This window comes from Cynocephalus volans, chromosome 11, assembly GCF_027409185.1.
Source record: "Cynocephalus volans isolate mCynVol1 chromosome 11, mCynVol1.pri, whole genome shotgun sequence".
NCBI classification, from domain to species: Eukaryota; Metazoa; Chordata; class Mammalia; order Dermoptera; family Cynocephalidae; genus Cynocephalus; species Cynocephalus volans.
In genome coordinates, this window is record NC_084470.1 from 22,798,100 (window position 1) to 22,810,687 (window position 12,588).

Consider the following 12,588-nt stretch of genomic DNA (forward strand, 5'->3'; position numbering starts at 1 on the left):
CCACAATGGGAATATGTCCTCAGCAACCACCCAGACCTGGTTTCTATGGAGGCACCATGGTTTCCTAGTCCCAGAACAGTAGTAGGGAACTCTCATGCTCCAAGAAAACCAGGGCAGACAGAGAACCCACACGACACTGGCCAAAGGGGACTCAGGAATCACCTCACCCCGCAGGCTCCCTTGCTGGGAGAACAGCTCAGCACCAGCGGCTAAGCTCTGCCCCATTGACTAAAGGACACTGCCACCAGCTGAGGCCCAGCCTGGCTTCCCCAGGTGTAGGAGGTATTCAGGGGCTTGTCTTAGAGAGCTCAGAGCTTAGAATCATATTCTGGCTATGCCAATTTTAGCTATGTGCCCTTGAGAAATTACTTGATCTTTCTAGCCTGAGATTCCTCACTTGCAAAGTGGAGATGTTACTACCTCCTAGCATAGTTGTGATGATTAAGGGAAGTAGGATCTATGAAGTGGCACAGAGAAATGGCTCAGTCACCAGTAAATCTCCCCTCCTAGGAGTGTTTCCAACCTATTCTATGATGGCAGCATTACCTTGATACCTGAACAAGATAAGGACATTATAAGAAAAGAATACAGACCAAAATCCTTCATGAACATATATGTAAAAATCCTTAATTTTTAAGTAAGGCATATTACCAAATCTAATCCAGCAATATATAAAAACTGTAATACATCATGACCATGTGGAGTTTATCCCAAGAATCTAAGGTTGATTTTAATACAAGAAAACCAATGAAATTATTAAATAAAGGAGAAAAACCATATGATCATCTCAACAGATGTAGAGAAAACACCTGACAAAAATTCAATTTTCATCCATGATTAAAAACTAACAGTAAACAAGGAATAGACCTTCTGCAATCTAATAAAGAGTATCTACAAAAAAGCTTATATGCTTATAAGCTTATATGGACCAGAAGAACAAATATTATTTAAATATCTTTTCTCCCGAAACTGAGTTGTATCAGTGCTGCCCAAAAGAACTTTCTCTGATGACGAAAATGTTCTCTGGCTGTACTGTTTGAAATGGTAGCCACTAGTAATGTGTCTATTGAGCACTTTAAATATGGTTAATGCAACTGAGAACTAAGTTTTTAGTTGTACTTCATTTTATTCATTTATTTTTGGGGAGGGCAACTGGCCAGTATGGGTATCTGAACCCTGGACCTTGGTGTTATCAGCATCGTGCTCTAACCAAATGAGCTAACGAGCCAGCTCCCAAATTTTTTTTATATATTTTAATAGTTTTAAATTTAAAAGTTTAATAGCTAGCATACTGAACAGCACAGATCTATACTTTCAAACAACTTCTATCAAAATTGAACCTTAAAAATATTATGCTAAGTGAAATAATCCTGATATAAGACAATAAATATTGTTTGATTCCACTTATATGAAATATCTAGAATAGGCAAATTCATATATAGAAAAAGTAGATTTAGATTACCAAAGGCTAGGGGTTGGGAGGAGTGGGGAGCTATTGCTTCATGGGTGCACAATCTCTGTTTGGGGTGAAGAGAAAGTTTTGAAAATATATAGTGGTGATGGTTGCACATACTGTGAATATAACCAGTGCCACTGCACTGTTCACTTAAAATGGTTAAAATGGGCATATTTTATGTTTATATATTTTACACGTACAAACACAAAAAACTTAAAATTGCCGCTGCTGAAATAAAAGATGAGGCTGAGTCAATAAGAGAGGGCAGCTTCTTCCCACACGAGGATTCAAAACAAACCTGAGGGAAAACAGTTAGGAGGGAAGCAGTATCCAAGTCCCCCCACCCCACCAGAGCACAGCCATGGAAGAGTCCCCACCACCTGGCTGTGACCCAGGTCCAGCCATACTGCCAGAAAGCTGTGGGACACAAACACAGCAAGATGCCATTAATTTGTCACCTACAACTCTTTATCTGGCACTACTGAAGGCATCAGAGATACAACTTGAATAAGATAACAATGCCCATGCCCTCATGGCACTCACAGATTAGTGGGTGAGACATATACTGAACTGGAGGGATGGAAAGCTGACCTCTGAAAAAGTAAACGCATTATAAGCTAAGGAGGAAAGTTACCTAAAAACCCTTATAAAAGGAATAAGTAAAAAAGGAGCGTTTTGAGATATTAACATTAAAAGCAAGTTGATTTACACATCCATTTGAGTTTCTTCTCTGGTCACAGAAGGCCATGTTTGAGGAAAGGCCAAAGGCAGACAGGACATCACGGGCCCAGGCAGCTCTGGCCTCCAACCCCAACCCACGGTTTACGAGAGCTTTACTGTCCTACCTGAGGCCACCTTAGGTTGGTTGCCAACAATTCCAACAGTCCTTCCATTCATTCTTGCAAAACCAACAACGATGTTCTTGGCGTAATTAGGCATGATCTCAAAAAATTCTCGCTCATCAACAACCTATGGGAATAAATTTGCTCCTGAGCTCAAAATGGTAAAGACAAGTATCAGATGCAACTACATTATAGAGTTACAGGCATTTATATCACAGGATTTCAGACATTCGCCCAACAGAATCACAGAGCTGCACAGCTCCCACTTCTCCCGCAGGCTCTCCAGGGAAGCAGGGTGACAGCAAGTCCTCACTGCTGGAGGGGACGGTGGGAAGGTGGGAAAACCCTCTCACTGCTGGGACGGGCTGCACCAACACAGCGTCTTAAAGGTTCTCTTTGAATGTGGAATTATTTAAGGTAATTTCTCTTTATCTTTTTATGTTGAAGTCATTTCAAACTTACATAAAAATTTCAAGAACAGTACAAAAAGCATTCATATACCCTTCCAGATTCCACATTTATTAACATTTCACCACATAAAGTTTATCTTTCTTTCTCCCTCTTTGCCTCTCTCTCTCTCACTCACACACACACACTCACACACACACACACACACACACACACACACACTTTTTTTCCTGAACCTTTGAGAGTAAGTTACAGACATGATCCCTCTTTACCTCTCACTCCTTCATTGTCTATCTCCTAAAAACAAGGACATTCTCTTATGTAAATTCAGTGTTATCAAAATCAGGAAATTAACATTAATACAAGACTATCTTCTATTATATAACCTTATTCAAATGTTGCCAGTTGATCCAATAACATTTTTTTAATTAATTTTTTTGAAATTGAAACATAATTGTATATATCTGGAGTACAGCATTGAATATCAATACCTGTATGCAGCATGTGATGTTCCAATCAGGATAATTACTATATTTATCACTACAAAAGGTATTCATTTTTTTGTGGCCACTTACCAATTTCTGGCTAACCCTCCCTCCCCTTCCCCCTTTCCCTCCTCTGCTTGCCTCAGTTTGTTCTCTCCTTTTGAAAGTACAACAAATTATTGTGACTGTTATATCTTTCTTTCTTTCTTTTGCTCCCACTTATGAGGACATGCAGTCTTTCTCTTTCTGAGCCGGGTTTATTTCACTTAACATAATTTTCTCTAAGTTTGTCCACATTGCTGGAAATGGCAGAATTTCACTGTTTTTAACGGTAGAATAAGTACTCCACTGCATATATAGACCACATTTTCTTTATCCAGTCATCTGTCAATGGACATTTAGGTTGGTTCTAATTCTTGGCTACTGTAAACAGAGCTGCAATGAACATGGGAGTGCAGGTTTCCCTTTGACATGATGATTTCCATTCCTTTGAGTATATACCCAGAAGTGGGATTGCTGGATTGTACGGTAGCTCTATCTATAGTTGTCTGAGGAACCTCCATACTGTTTTCCATAATGGCTGCACAACTTTACAGTCCCACCGACAGTGTAGGAGGGTTCCCCTATCTCTGCATCCTCATCAGCATTTGTTATTCTCTGCCTTTTTGGCCAGTCTAACTGGGGTGAGATGATATCTCAATGTGGTTTTGATCTGCATTTCCTTGATGCTGATGTTTGATGCTTGATCCTTGATGTTGAGCATTTTTCCATGTGCCTGCTGGCCATTTGTATAACTTCCCTTGAGAAAGGCCTATTTAGCCCCTTTGCCCATTTTTTAATGATTTTTTTTCTTTATTTTTACTGTAAAGTTGAGTTCCATGTATGTTCTGGATATTAATCCCTTGTTGGATGCACAGTTTGCAAATATTTTCTCCCATTCTGTAGGCTGTCTTTTTGTTCTATTAATTGTTTCCTCTGTTAGAAACTTTCTAGCTTGAGAGAATCCCATTTGTTTATTTTGTTGTTGCTTGTGCTTTTGGGGTCTTATTCACAGAAATTTTTAAATTTCCTGTTTAATTTTCTTCTTCAATCAACACATCATTCAGGTGCATGTTGTTTAATTTCCATGTATTTTTATAGTTTCCAGAGTTTTGCTTGTTATTGATTTCTAGTTTTAATCCACTGTGCTCTGAAAAGATATTTGAAATGATTTTGATTTTTTAAAATTTGTTGACACTTGATTTGTGACCCAACATGTGGTCTATCGCAGAGAATGTTCCATGTGCTGATGAGATGTATATTCTGTAGTTGTTAGATGAAATGTTCTATAGATATCCTCCAAATCCAATTGGTCTAAAGTGTCATTGAAATCCTGTGTTTCTCTTTTGATTTGTTGCCTAGATGATCTGTCCAATGCTGAGAAAGGGGTTTTCAAGTTCCCAACTATTATTGAATTAGGGTCTCTTTCTTTAGATTTAATAGTGTTTGCTTTATATATCTGGGTGCTCCAGTGTTGGGTGCATATATATTTATGATTGTTACATCTCCTTGCTGGATAGATCCCTGTATCATTATATAATGGCCTTGTCTCTTTCTATGGTTTTTGGTTTAAAGTGCATTTTATCTGATATAAGAACAGCTACTCCTGCTCATTTTTGGTTTCCATTTGGGTGGTATATCTTTTTGCCATCCCTTCAGCATTAGTCTTGTTTGCCTTGATAGGTGAGATGAGTCTCTTGCAGACAGCATATAGTTGGGTCTAGCTTTTTAAATCCAATCAGCCAGTCTATGTCTTTTGAGTGGGAAATTTAATCCATTTACATTTAGGGTTATTACTGACAGGCAGTCTTACTCCTGGCATTTTATCAATTTTCACTTGGATGTTTTAAATATCTTTTGTTCCTTTCTTTCTCCTTTACTGTTTGTCCTCAGTGGTTATTGGTTTTTTGAGGTGGTAAGAGATAGTTTCTTTCTCTTTCTCATCTGCAGTTTTGTTCTACCAGTGGATTTTGTTCTTTCTTGTATATTCATGATAGTGATTATTATTTTTTGGATTCCAAATACAGGACTCCCTTGAGGGTTTCTTGTAGGTCTGGTCATGTGGTGGTAAACCCCCCCCCCCCAGTTTTTGTTTGTCTGGAAATACACTATTTCTCCTTCATTTCTGAAGGATAGCCTTGCTAAGTATAATATTCTTGGCTGGCAGTTTTTTTCTTTTAGTATTTTGAATATATCATCCCATTCTCTTCCAGCCTACAGATTTTCCTTTGAGAAGTCTGCTGTTAGTATGATGGGGACTCCCTTACAGGTGACTTGATGCTTCTCTATTGCTGTTTTTAGGATTCTCTCTTTGTCTTTGAGTTTCACTAGTCTGACTATAATGTGTCTTGGAGAGGACCTTTTTGAATTGAATCTGTTTGGTGATCTTTGAGCCTCCTAGATGTAAAGGCCCATGTCTCCCTACACCTGGGAAGTTTTCAGATATTATTTCATTGAATATGTTTTCAATGCCTTTTCCTTTCTCCCTTTCAGAACACCCATGATTCAGATGTTTGTGCCATTAAGGTTGTCTGCTAGCTCTTTTAGATTTTTCTTTCTTATTTATTCCTTCTCCCCCCCCCCACCCCCTGGGTTATTTCACAAAGACTGTTTTCAAGATTAGAAATTCTTTCTTCTCTTGCTCTAGCCTGATGCTTAATATCTCAGTTTTGTTTATTTCACTGAATGAATCTTTCAGTTTCAAGAGTTCCACTACATTCTTTTTTGAAGTATTACTCTATTTGTTAACGTCCTTCTTCATATCCTGGATAGTTTTTCTCATTCTGTTATGTCATCTGAGTCTTCCTGTATGTCACTGAGTTTCCTTAAGATTATTTTAGCTTGGAATTCCTTTTCAGTCATTTCAAGGGTTTCCTGCTCTATAGGTCTGGTATTTGAGGATTATTGTATTCCTTTGGTGGTGTCATATTTTCTTGTTTTTTTGGATTGCTAATATCTCTATGTGGATGTCCAGTCATCTGAAGAGCAGTTGCTTCTTCCATTACTCTGGAGTGGCCTCTGAGGAGAGAGACTCCCTCCTCAGAGGTGTTTATACTGACTGTTGAGTAGGGTGTTTTAGTATTGGTTCCGGGTGGACACAGTAGTGTAGTCTGCATGTGAGTACTTTCACTATATTCAACATCAGAGTAGTGTGTAAGTGCTTCCGTGGCCTAGCCACTGAGGCCTCCTCCAAACTTTTTATTTTGGGGCAATCTGACATATAAGAAGAGATAATTCAATATAATTTTAAATGGCATTTCTAGCATTATGAGTGAAGCTAAACATCTTCCCCAGTGCTTAAGGTCCATTTTATATCTTTTTTGTGATCTACCTATTCATGTCTTTTGCCCATCTTCCTATCAATTTTGGCCTTTATTCCCTCAATTCTTAAGAGTTCTTTATTAAGAATATTAATACTTTGTGATATCTGCTGCAAATATTTTCTCCCAGTTTACCAGTTGTTGTTTGACTTTGTTTATAGTTTTTTTGCTATGAAGAGTAAGATTTTTAAATTTTTACATAGCTCTATCGATCTTTCCTTTTACAGAAACTAGATTTTGAGTCACAGTTCGAAAGCACTTCTTTACCTTCCCCTAAATTTATAGAAGAATTCATCTGTGCTTTCTTTTAGTAATTATATGAATTCACTGATTATATTTAGTTCTGACTCAGTTGTTGTATATTTTTGGAAGTGTAAAGAAGGAATCTAATTTTATCTTTTCCTAAACAGCTGTCCAGTTGTCTCAGCATCATTTATTAAAAAGTTATCTTTGCTCCTGGGATTTGAGATATCTTTATCATCTACTAAAACACTATATATACTTTTGTGGCTATTTCAGGCTTTTCTATTCTATCCCACAGGCCTATTTGTGCACCTGTACAACACTGTTTTAACTACAGAATGCCTTAAAACATTGCTATTCCTCACTTACAGCTTTTCTTTTGCAGTACATTCCCAGCTATTCTTGCACTTTTATTTTTCATATGAACTTCTGTATATAAACTTGTCTATTGTATTTTTAAAAGTTTATTGGGAATGCCTTAAATTTAAAAACTTAAGAGGGACCTACATTTTTATGATGTTAACCCATTATCCAGGAACAAGATGTCTCTCCATTTGTTCAAGTCTACTTTTGTCCTTCTCATTAGTGTTTAAAATATATGTGTTTTAAATATAGCTTTTATACATTTCTTATTAAGGTTGTTTCTAAATATTTTTTATTCTTTGTTGCTATATGAAAGGTGCTTTTACTCTACTATAATTGATTATTGCTTGTTTATATAAAAACTATTGATTTCTGTATGTTAATTTTATATCCTGTTCCCTAGATATTGTTTTAGTATAATCATGCATTCTCTAGAGTTTTCTAGTATACTCTACCATCTACATACATAGCTTAAATTCTTTCCCAAGGCTTTTGCCTCTAATTGGTTATCTTCTTGCCTAACTGCACTGGCTAATACTTCTAGCACAATGTTAAATAAGAGTGCAGATAACGGGCATCCTTCCTTTATTCCTAATCTTAGTGGAACTTGGTTTTTCTTTATTAAGATGCTGGCTTTTGAAAAGGTATACGTCACATTTTATCATATTTAGGAAGTGTGATGGTTAATTTTAGGTGTCAACTTGACTAGATTAAGAAATACATAGAAACCAGTATAGCATCATTTTTGGATGTGTCTATGAGGGTGTTTCCAGGAAAGACTAGCATGTAAGCCTGAGTAGACTGGGTGGGAAAGATCCACTCTCAATGGGTAGGTACCATACAATCCACTGGGGGCCTGGAGAGAAAAAAAGAGGAAAAGGTAACTCTCTCCCTGTATTGCTGCTGGAGCTGGGATACACTCTTCTCCCTGTCTGTGGCCATCCAAACTGAAGAGTCTTCAGCCTTTGGGTTCCAGGATTTACACCCGTGGCACCCCCAGCTCCCAAGCCTTTATTTGACCTTGGACTGAGAATCACACAATCAGCTTCCCTGGTTCTGAGGCTTCCAGACTTGGACTGAGCCACACTACCAGCACCCAGTTTGCAGAGAGCCTATTGTGGGACTCCTCAGCCTTCATAACCACATGAGCCAATTCCCCTAATAAGTCCCTGTCATATATTTATATACATATGCTATTGGTTCTGTCTCTCTGGAGAACCCTGACTAATACAGAAAGAATTCATCAATTCCTATTTTCTTAAGTGTTTTTATCAGGAACAGGTGTTGAACATTCTTAAAGGCTTTCTTCATCATCTATAGAAATAACCATATGATTTTTCTCCCTTATATCTACCAATACAGCACATTACTGGATTTCCTAGACCCAACCCTGAATTCCTAAAATAAATCCTACTTGGCAACGGGTGTAATTTTGATGTGGTGTTAGAGTCTGTCAGCTAATATTTTATTTGTTATTTGTATTAGTCAGTGTTCTCTGAGAGACAGAATCAATAGGATATGTAATAAATACACAAGAGGGGGGATGTATTAAGAGAATAAGCTCACACAATTGTGAAGAGAAGTCCCATGACAGGCCATCTGCAAACTGGATGCTGGTAGTATGGGTCAGCCTAAGTCTGGAGGCCTCAAAACCAGGAAAGCCAATGGTGTCCTTGATGTAAGTCCTGGAACCCAAAAACTGAAGAGTCTCGAGCTCTGATGTCCACAGACAGGAAAGAAGAGTATATCCCAGCTTCAGTGAAGAGAGGTATTCACCTTTTTTCTCCATTTTTTGTTCTCTCTGGCCCCCCAGCAAATTGGATGGTTCCCTCCCACAATGAGGGCAGATCTTTCCCACCCAGTCCACTCAGGCTGTCAGGCTAATCTCTTCTGGAAACACCCTCATGGACACACCTAAAGAGAGAACTTTACCAGGTTTCTCAGCATTCCTTAACCTAATCACGTTGACACCTAGAATTAACCTTCACAGTACTGTTGCATCAATACTAGTAAGTAATATGTCTTCGTAACTACTGTCTTTGCCAGGTTATGGTATTGATGTCATACTTGCTTCACAAAAAGAATTTTTATGAAGGTTCGAGTGTGTGTATGTGTGTGCTTTACTTTCTATGCTCTAGAAGAATTTATGTAGCATTGGAACTACGTGGTCTTTGAAAGTCTGAGAATTCCCACATGAAACTGTCTAGGCCTGATGCTTTTCTGTGAAGTAATTCCTTCCATGGAATTTGGTCCATTTAAGCTTTCTACCTCAAAGAGGGTCAATTTCTGTTAAACTGTGTTTTCCAAACAAACCTAATTCATCTTATGATTCTCTTATGATTTTTAAATTTCTTCTTTTTCAATGGAATAAACCCTTCTCACTTCATACTTCCATTTGTGCTATCTTTTTAAAAGTTAGCTAGTGTTTATTAATTACAGCTACTATTTTTCGATTTCCTGCGTCATAAATTTCTGTACTTATTCTTATTTCTTATGATTTATTTTGGAATGTTTGGTGAGGGTTTTTCCCACCCTGGCTTTCTAAGCTGGGAATTTGTTTATTTTCCTTCTTTCATTTTTACTGTTTCAGGATATAAATTTTCCTCCACTCATCGTTTTAAATGTATTCCATAGATTTTGATATGTCGTGCTTTCATTATCTTTTTCTTTTAGAATTCTGTCATTTGGTTTCTATTTTCCGAATAAGGATTGTTTAGTAGAAGATTTATTTCCAGGTTGGAGGGTGCTTTTGCTTTAGTTGTCATAAATGTCCAATTTTAAGTAGTGCTTATAATATTTTTTGCTTTAGGCAACTTAATGGTTTTCTTTCTTACTTAATGCATGACCAACTTTTGTGAATGTTCCATGTGCACTTAAGAATAAGATTTATTGTCTATTACCAGGGTATAAAGTCTGAAGTAAATCTATGAGATCTACCTGCTGTGTTATTTAGGTCTCCTATATCTTACTATTTGACCTGCCATGTACTAACAATGGTGTGTTTAAATCTCCTATTATGTGTTTCTACCTGCCTCTTTGGATCTCCCATAGTTTCTGCTTCATAAAGATGTTAATTGTATTATTTATGGCATAGATATTTTATCTCCTTTACATCACCACTGTGAACTGAAGCTTTCCTTGTCATGGTTAATACTTGAGTTTTACTTTGTTCAATATTAGGATCACAAACACTGCTGTGTTATTGTTTCCGTTCTCCTGTTATACCTTTTCCCATCCATTATTTTTAGACTTTCTGAATCACCTGAAAATGCTTTTCCTGCTGCCTTGATTTCTAGGTTGCTCTTGAGAAATCTAATGCCACTCTAATTTGCCTGCCCTTTTAAGTTATTTGATCTTTTTGCCTAAAGGTCCAGACAAATTCTCTTTATTTTAAAAATCTAACAACTACTTGGATATTTTCTCAAGTTTGCTCATTCTGGGTCAGTTTTCTCAGTTGCTCAGGGTGCTCTTTCATTATATAAATCTGGGTCTTATTTTAATTCTGGAATGTTTTCTTGGAGTACAGTATTAAATATTAATTCTTTTCGACTGATTTTTCTTCAGACACTTCAATTATATGCATGTTTGGTCTTCTTTGCCTGTCTTCCATTGCTGTCACTTTTGTTCTGATGCTTATATTAACTAACAATTTTTTATTAGATATATTTACATTATGTCTTAAAATTTAATGACAAATAAAAATTGCATATATTTATAGTGCGCAATATGTTTTGATATATGCATACATGATTAAATCAACATATCCATTACTAATTAACATATCCATTACTTCACATACTTTTTTGTGATGAGAACATTTAAAATCTTTTACTTATTTTCATTCCTATTTCTCCACTTATCTTCAGGACTCATTTTCATTCAAACATATTCTCCCTTTAGCGCCTTGTAATTCTGTCACCATTTCTGATGTGATTTTATCTTTTTCCCACTCCTTTCTTAATTCAATCAGCTCTAACTTCACTTCTCCTTACTTTCTCTCCATTCTGTCATTAGTTCCTGAATTTTTTATTTTCATAACCTCAAACGCTTATTAGAAGTCACTGAACTCAGATTCAAGAGTGATCATCTGCCTCACAACTGACTTTTACAGTGAAGGGAGATTTATCGACTGAAATGTTTCATTCTCACTTTTTATTTGCTTATTATTTAGCTTCATATAAATGAAAAGTACTTGTGCATTTTGTGGACAGGGTTGGCAGTCAGGGATGAACAAGATTCCTAATTCAAGAGCGCCCTCTTCTGTCAGTATAGCAAAGTGCAGTTTAGTTAATGGGTGGTTTGATTTTAGGGCAGGTGGTAGAGAAAGGAGTAGTGTGTCCTTCAGTTTTTTGGTTGTTGTCTGTCTTGCAGGTACATAAATTTATCCCTCTTGCTTCATTTTCCTGTAATTTCCCACAATTTTCAAAGGTGCCTCTCCCTTTCCTTTTTACTCTTTTCTTCCCCAGAAGCAATGCCTTCCCCTGACTGCCTTGATTCCTGTTTGCACTTTTAAGTCCATTCCCCGAAGTCACTGCTTTGATCTAACAGGACTCTTTTTCAGCATTTTCATTCTTGGAACTTTCTCTTCCTAGGAGTAATTTTCTCCTCAATCCCCTTTTCTTTCTTCTGTGCAGTTGCTCAAGACTCCCTCTAGCTCTCCATTAGAGACTTGTATTGGGAGCTCATGAAATAATCCTACTAGAAAATTGGTGTTTATTGTTCTACTTACAGTTATCTGAAGCTTGTAGTTTCTAGTCTTTAACTGATGCTAAAGGTATAGGGAATGGTAATTTTATTTTTTCTTCTTGTTGACCTATACAGGTTTTGGAGGACGTGTAGAGTTTTGGATCTAGGAGGCCACTATTAACTTGATTACCCAGAAATCTCATTTTTACAATTTTAAGTATTCATACTCACTAACCAAATTCCATTGCTGGGTAGTGACCCAATGAACATACTCACAAAAATATAAAGATACACAGATAGATGTTAAATGCAGCAGTGCTTCTAAGAGCAAAAGCTGTGAAGAATGAAATGTCCATCAGTATGGCAATGTTTAAATACATTACTGTCCATCCATACAGTGGAGTACTATACAGTCATTACAATAAATAAGGTAAATCTGGGGCTGGCCAGTTAGCTCAGCTGGTTAGAGTGTAGCCTTGCAACACCAAGGTCAAGGGTTCTGATCCCCATATAAGCCAGCCGTCCAAGGAAAAAAAATAAAGGTAAATCTGTATGCCTTGATAGGGGAAGAAAGTGAAAAAAGAGCAAAGTATAAAAGTATGTATAATACAATCTTTTTTGAGGTAAAGGTAAATATACAGGTATATTTGGCTTAAGAATAAATTTTTTTCTGGAAAAATACACAGGAAACTTAATAGTGGTTACCTCTAGGAAAAAAGAATGATATGAAAAGAAGGAAGAAAAGA

The 12,588-nt window shown here is 36.9% G+C and overlaps 1 protein-coding gene across 5 annotated transcripts in view; it reads right to left on the reverse strand.

Moving 5' to 3' along the window:
- PCCB (propionyl-CoA carboxylase subunit beta) overlaps positions 1-12,588 on the reverse strand; it is an 86,152-nt gene that overhangs the window by 21,182 nt on the left and 52,382 nt on the right. For all 5 annotated transcript variants that reach the window (XR_010024932.1, XM_063115304.1, XM_063115303.1 and 2 more), the window contains exon 10: positions 2,302-2,425. Coding sequence is in view for 4 of the 5 variants with exons in the window: in XM_063115304.1 (XP_062971374.1) it covers positions 2,302-2,425 (124 nt within the window). In the remaining variant the exon portion in view is untranslated. The remainder of the gene's footprint in view (positions 1-2,301; positions 2,426-12,588) is intronic.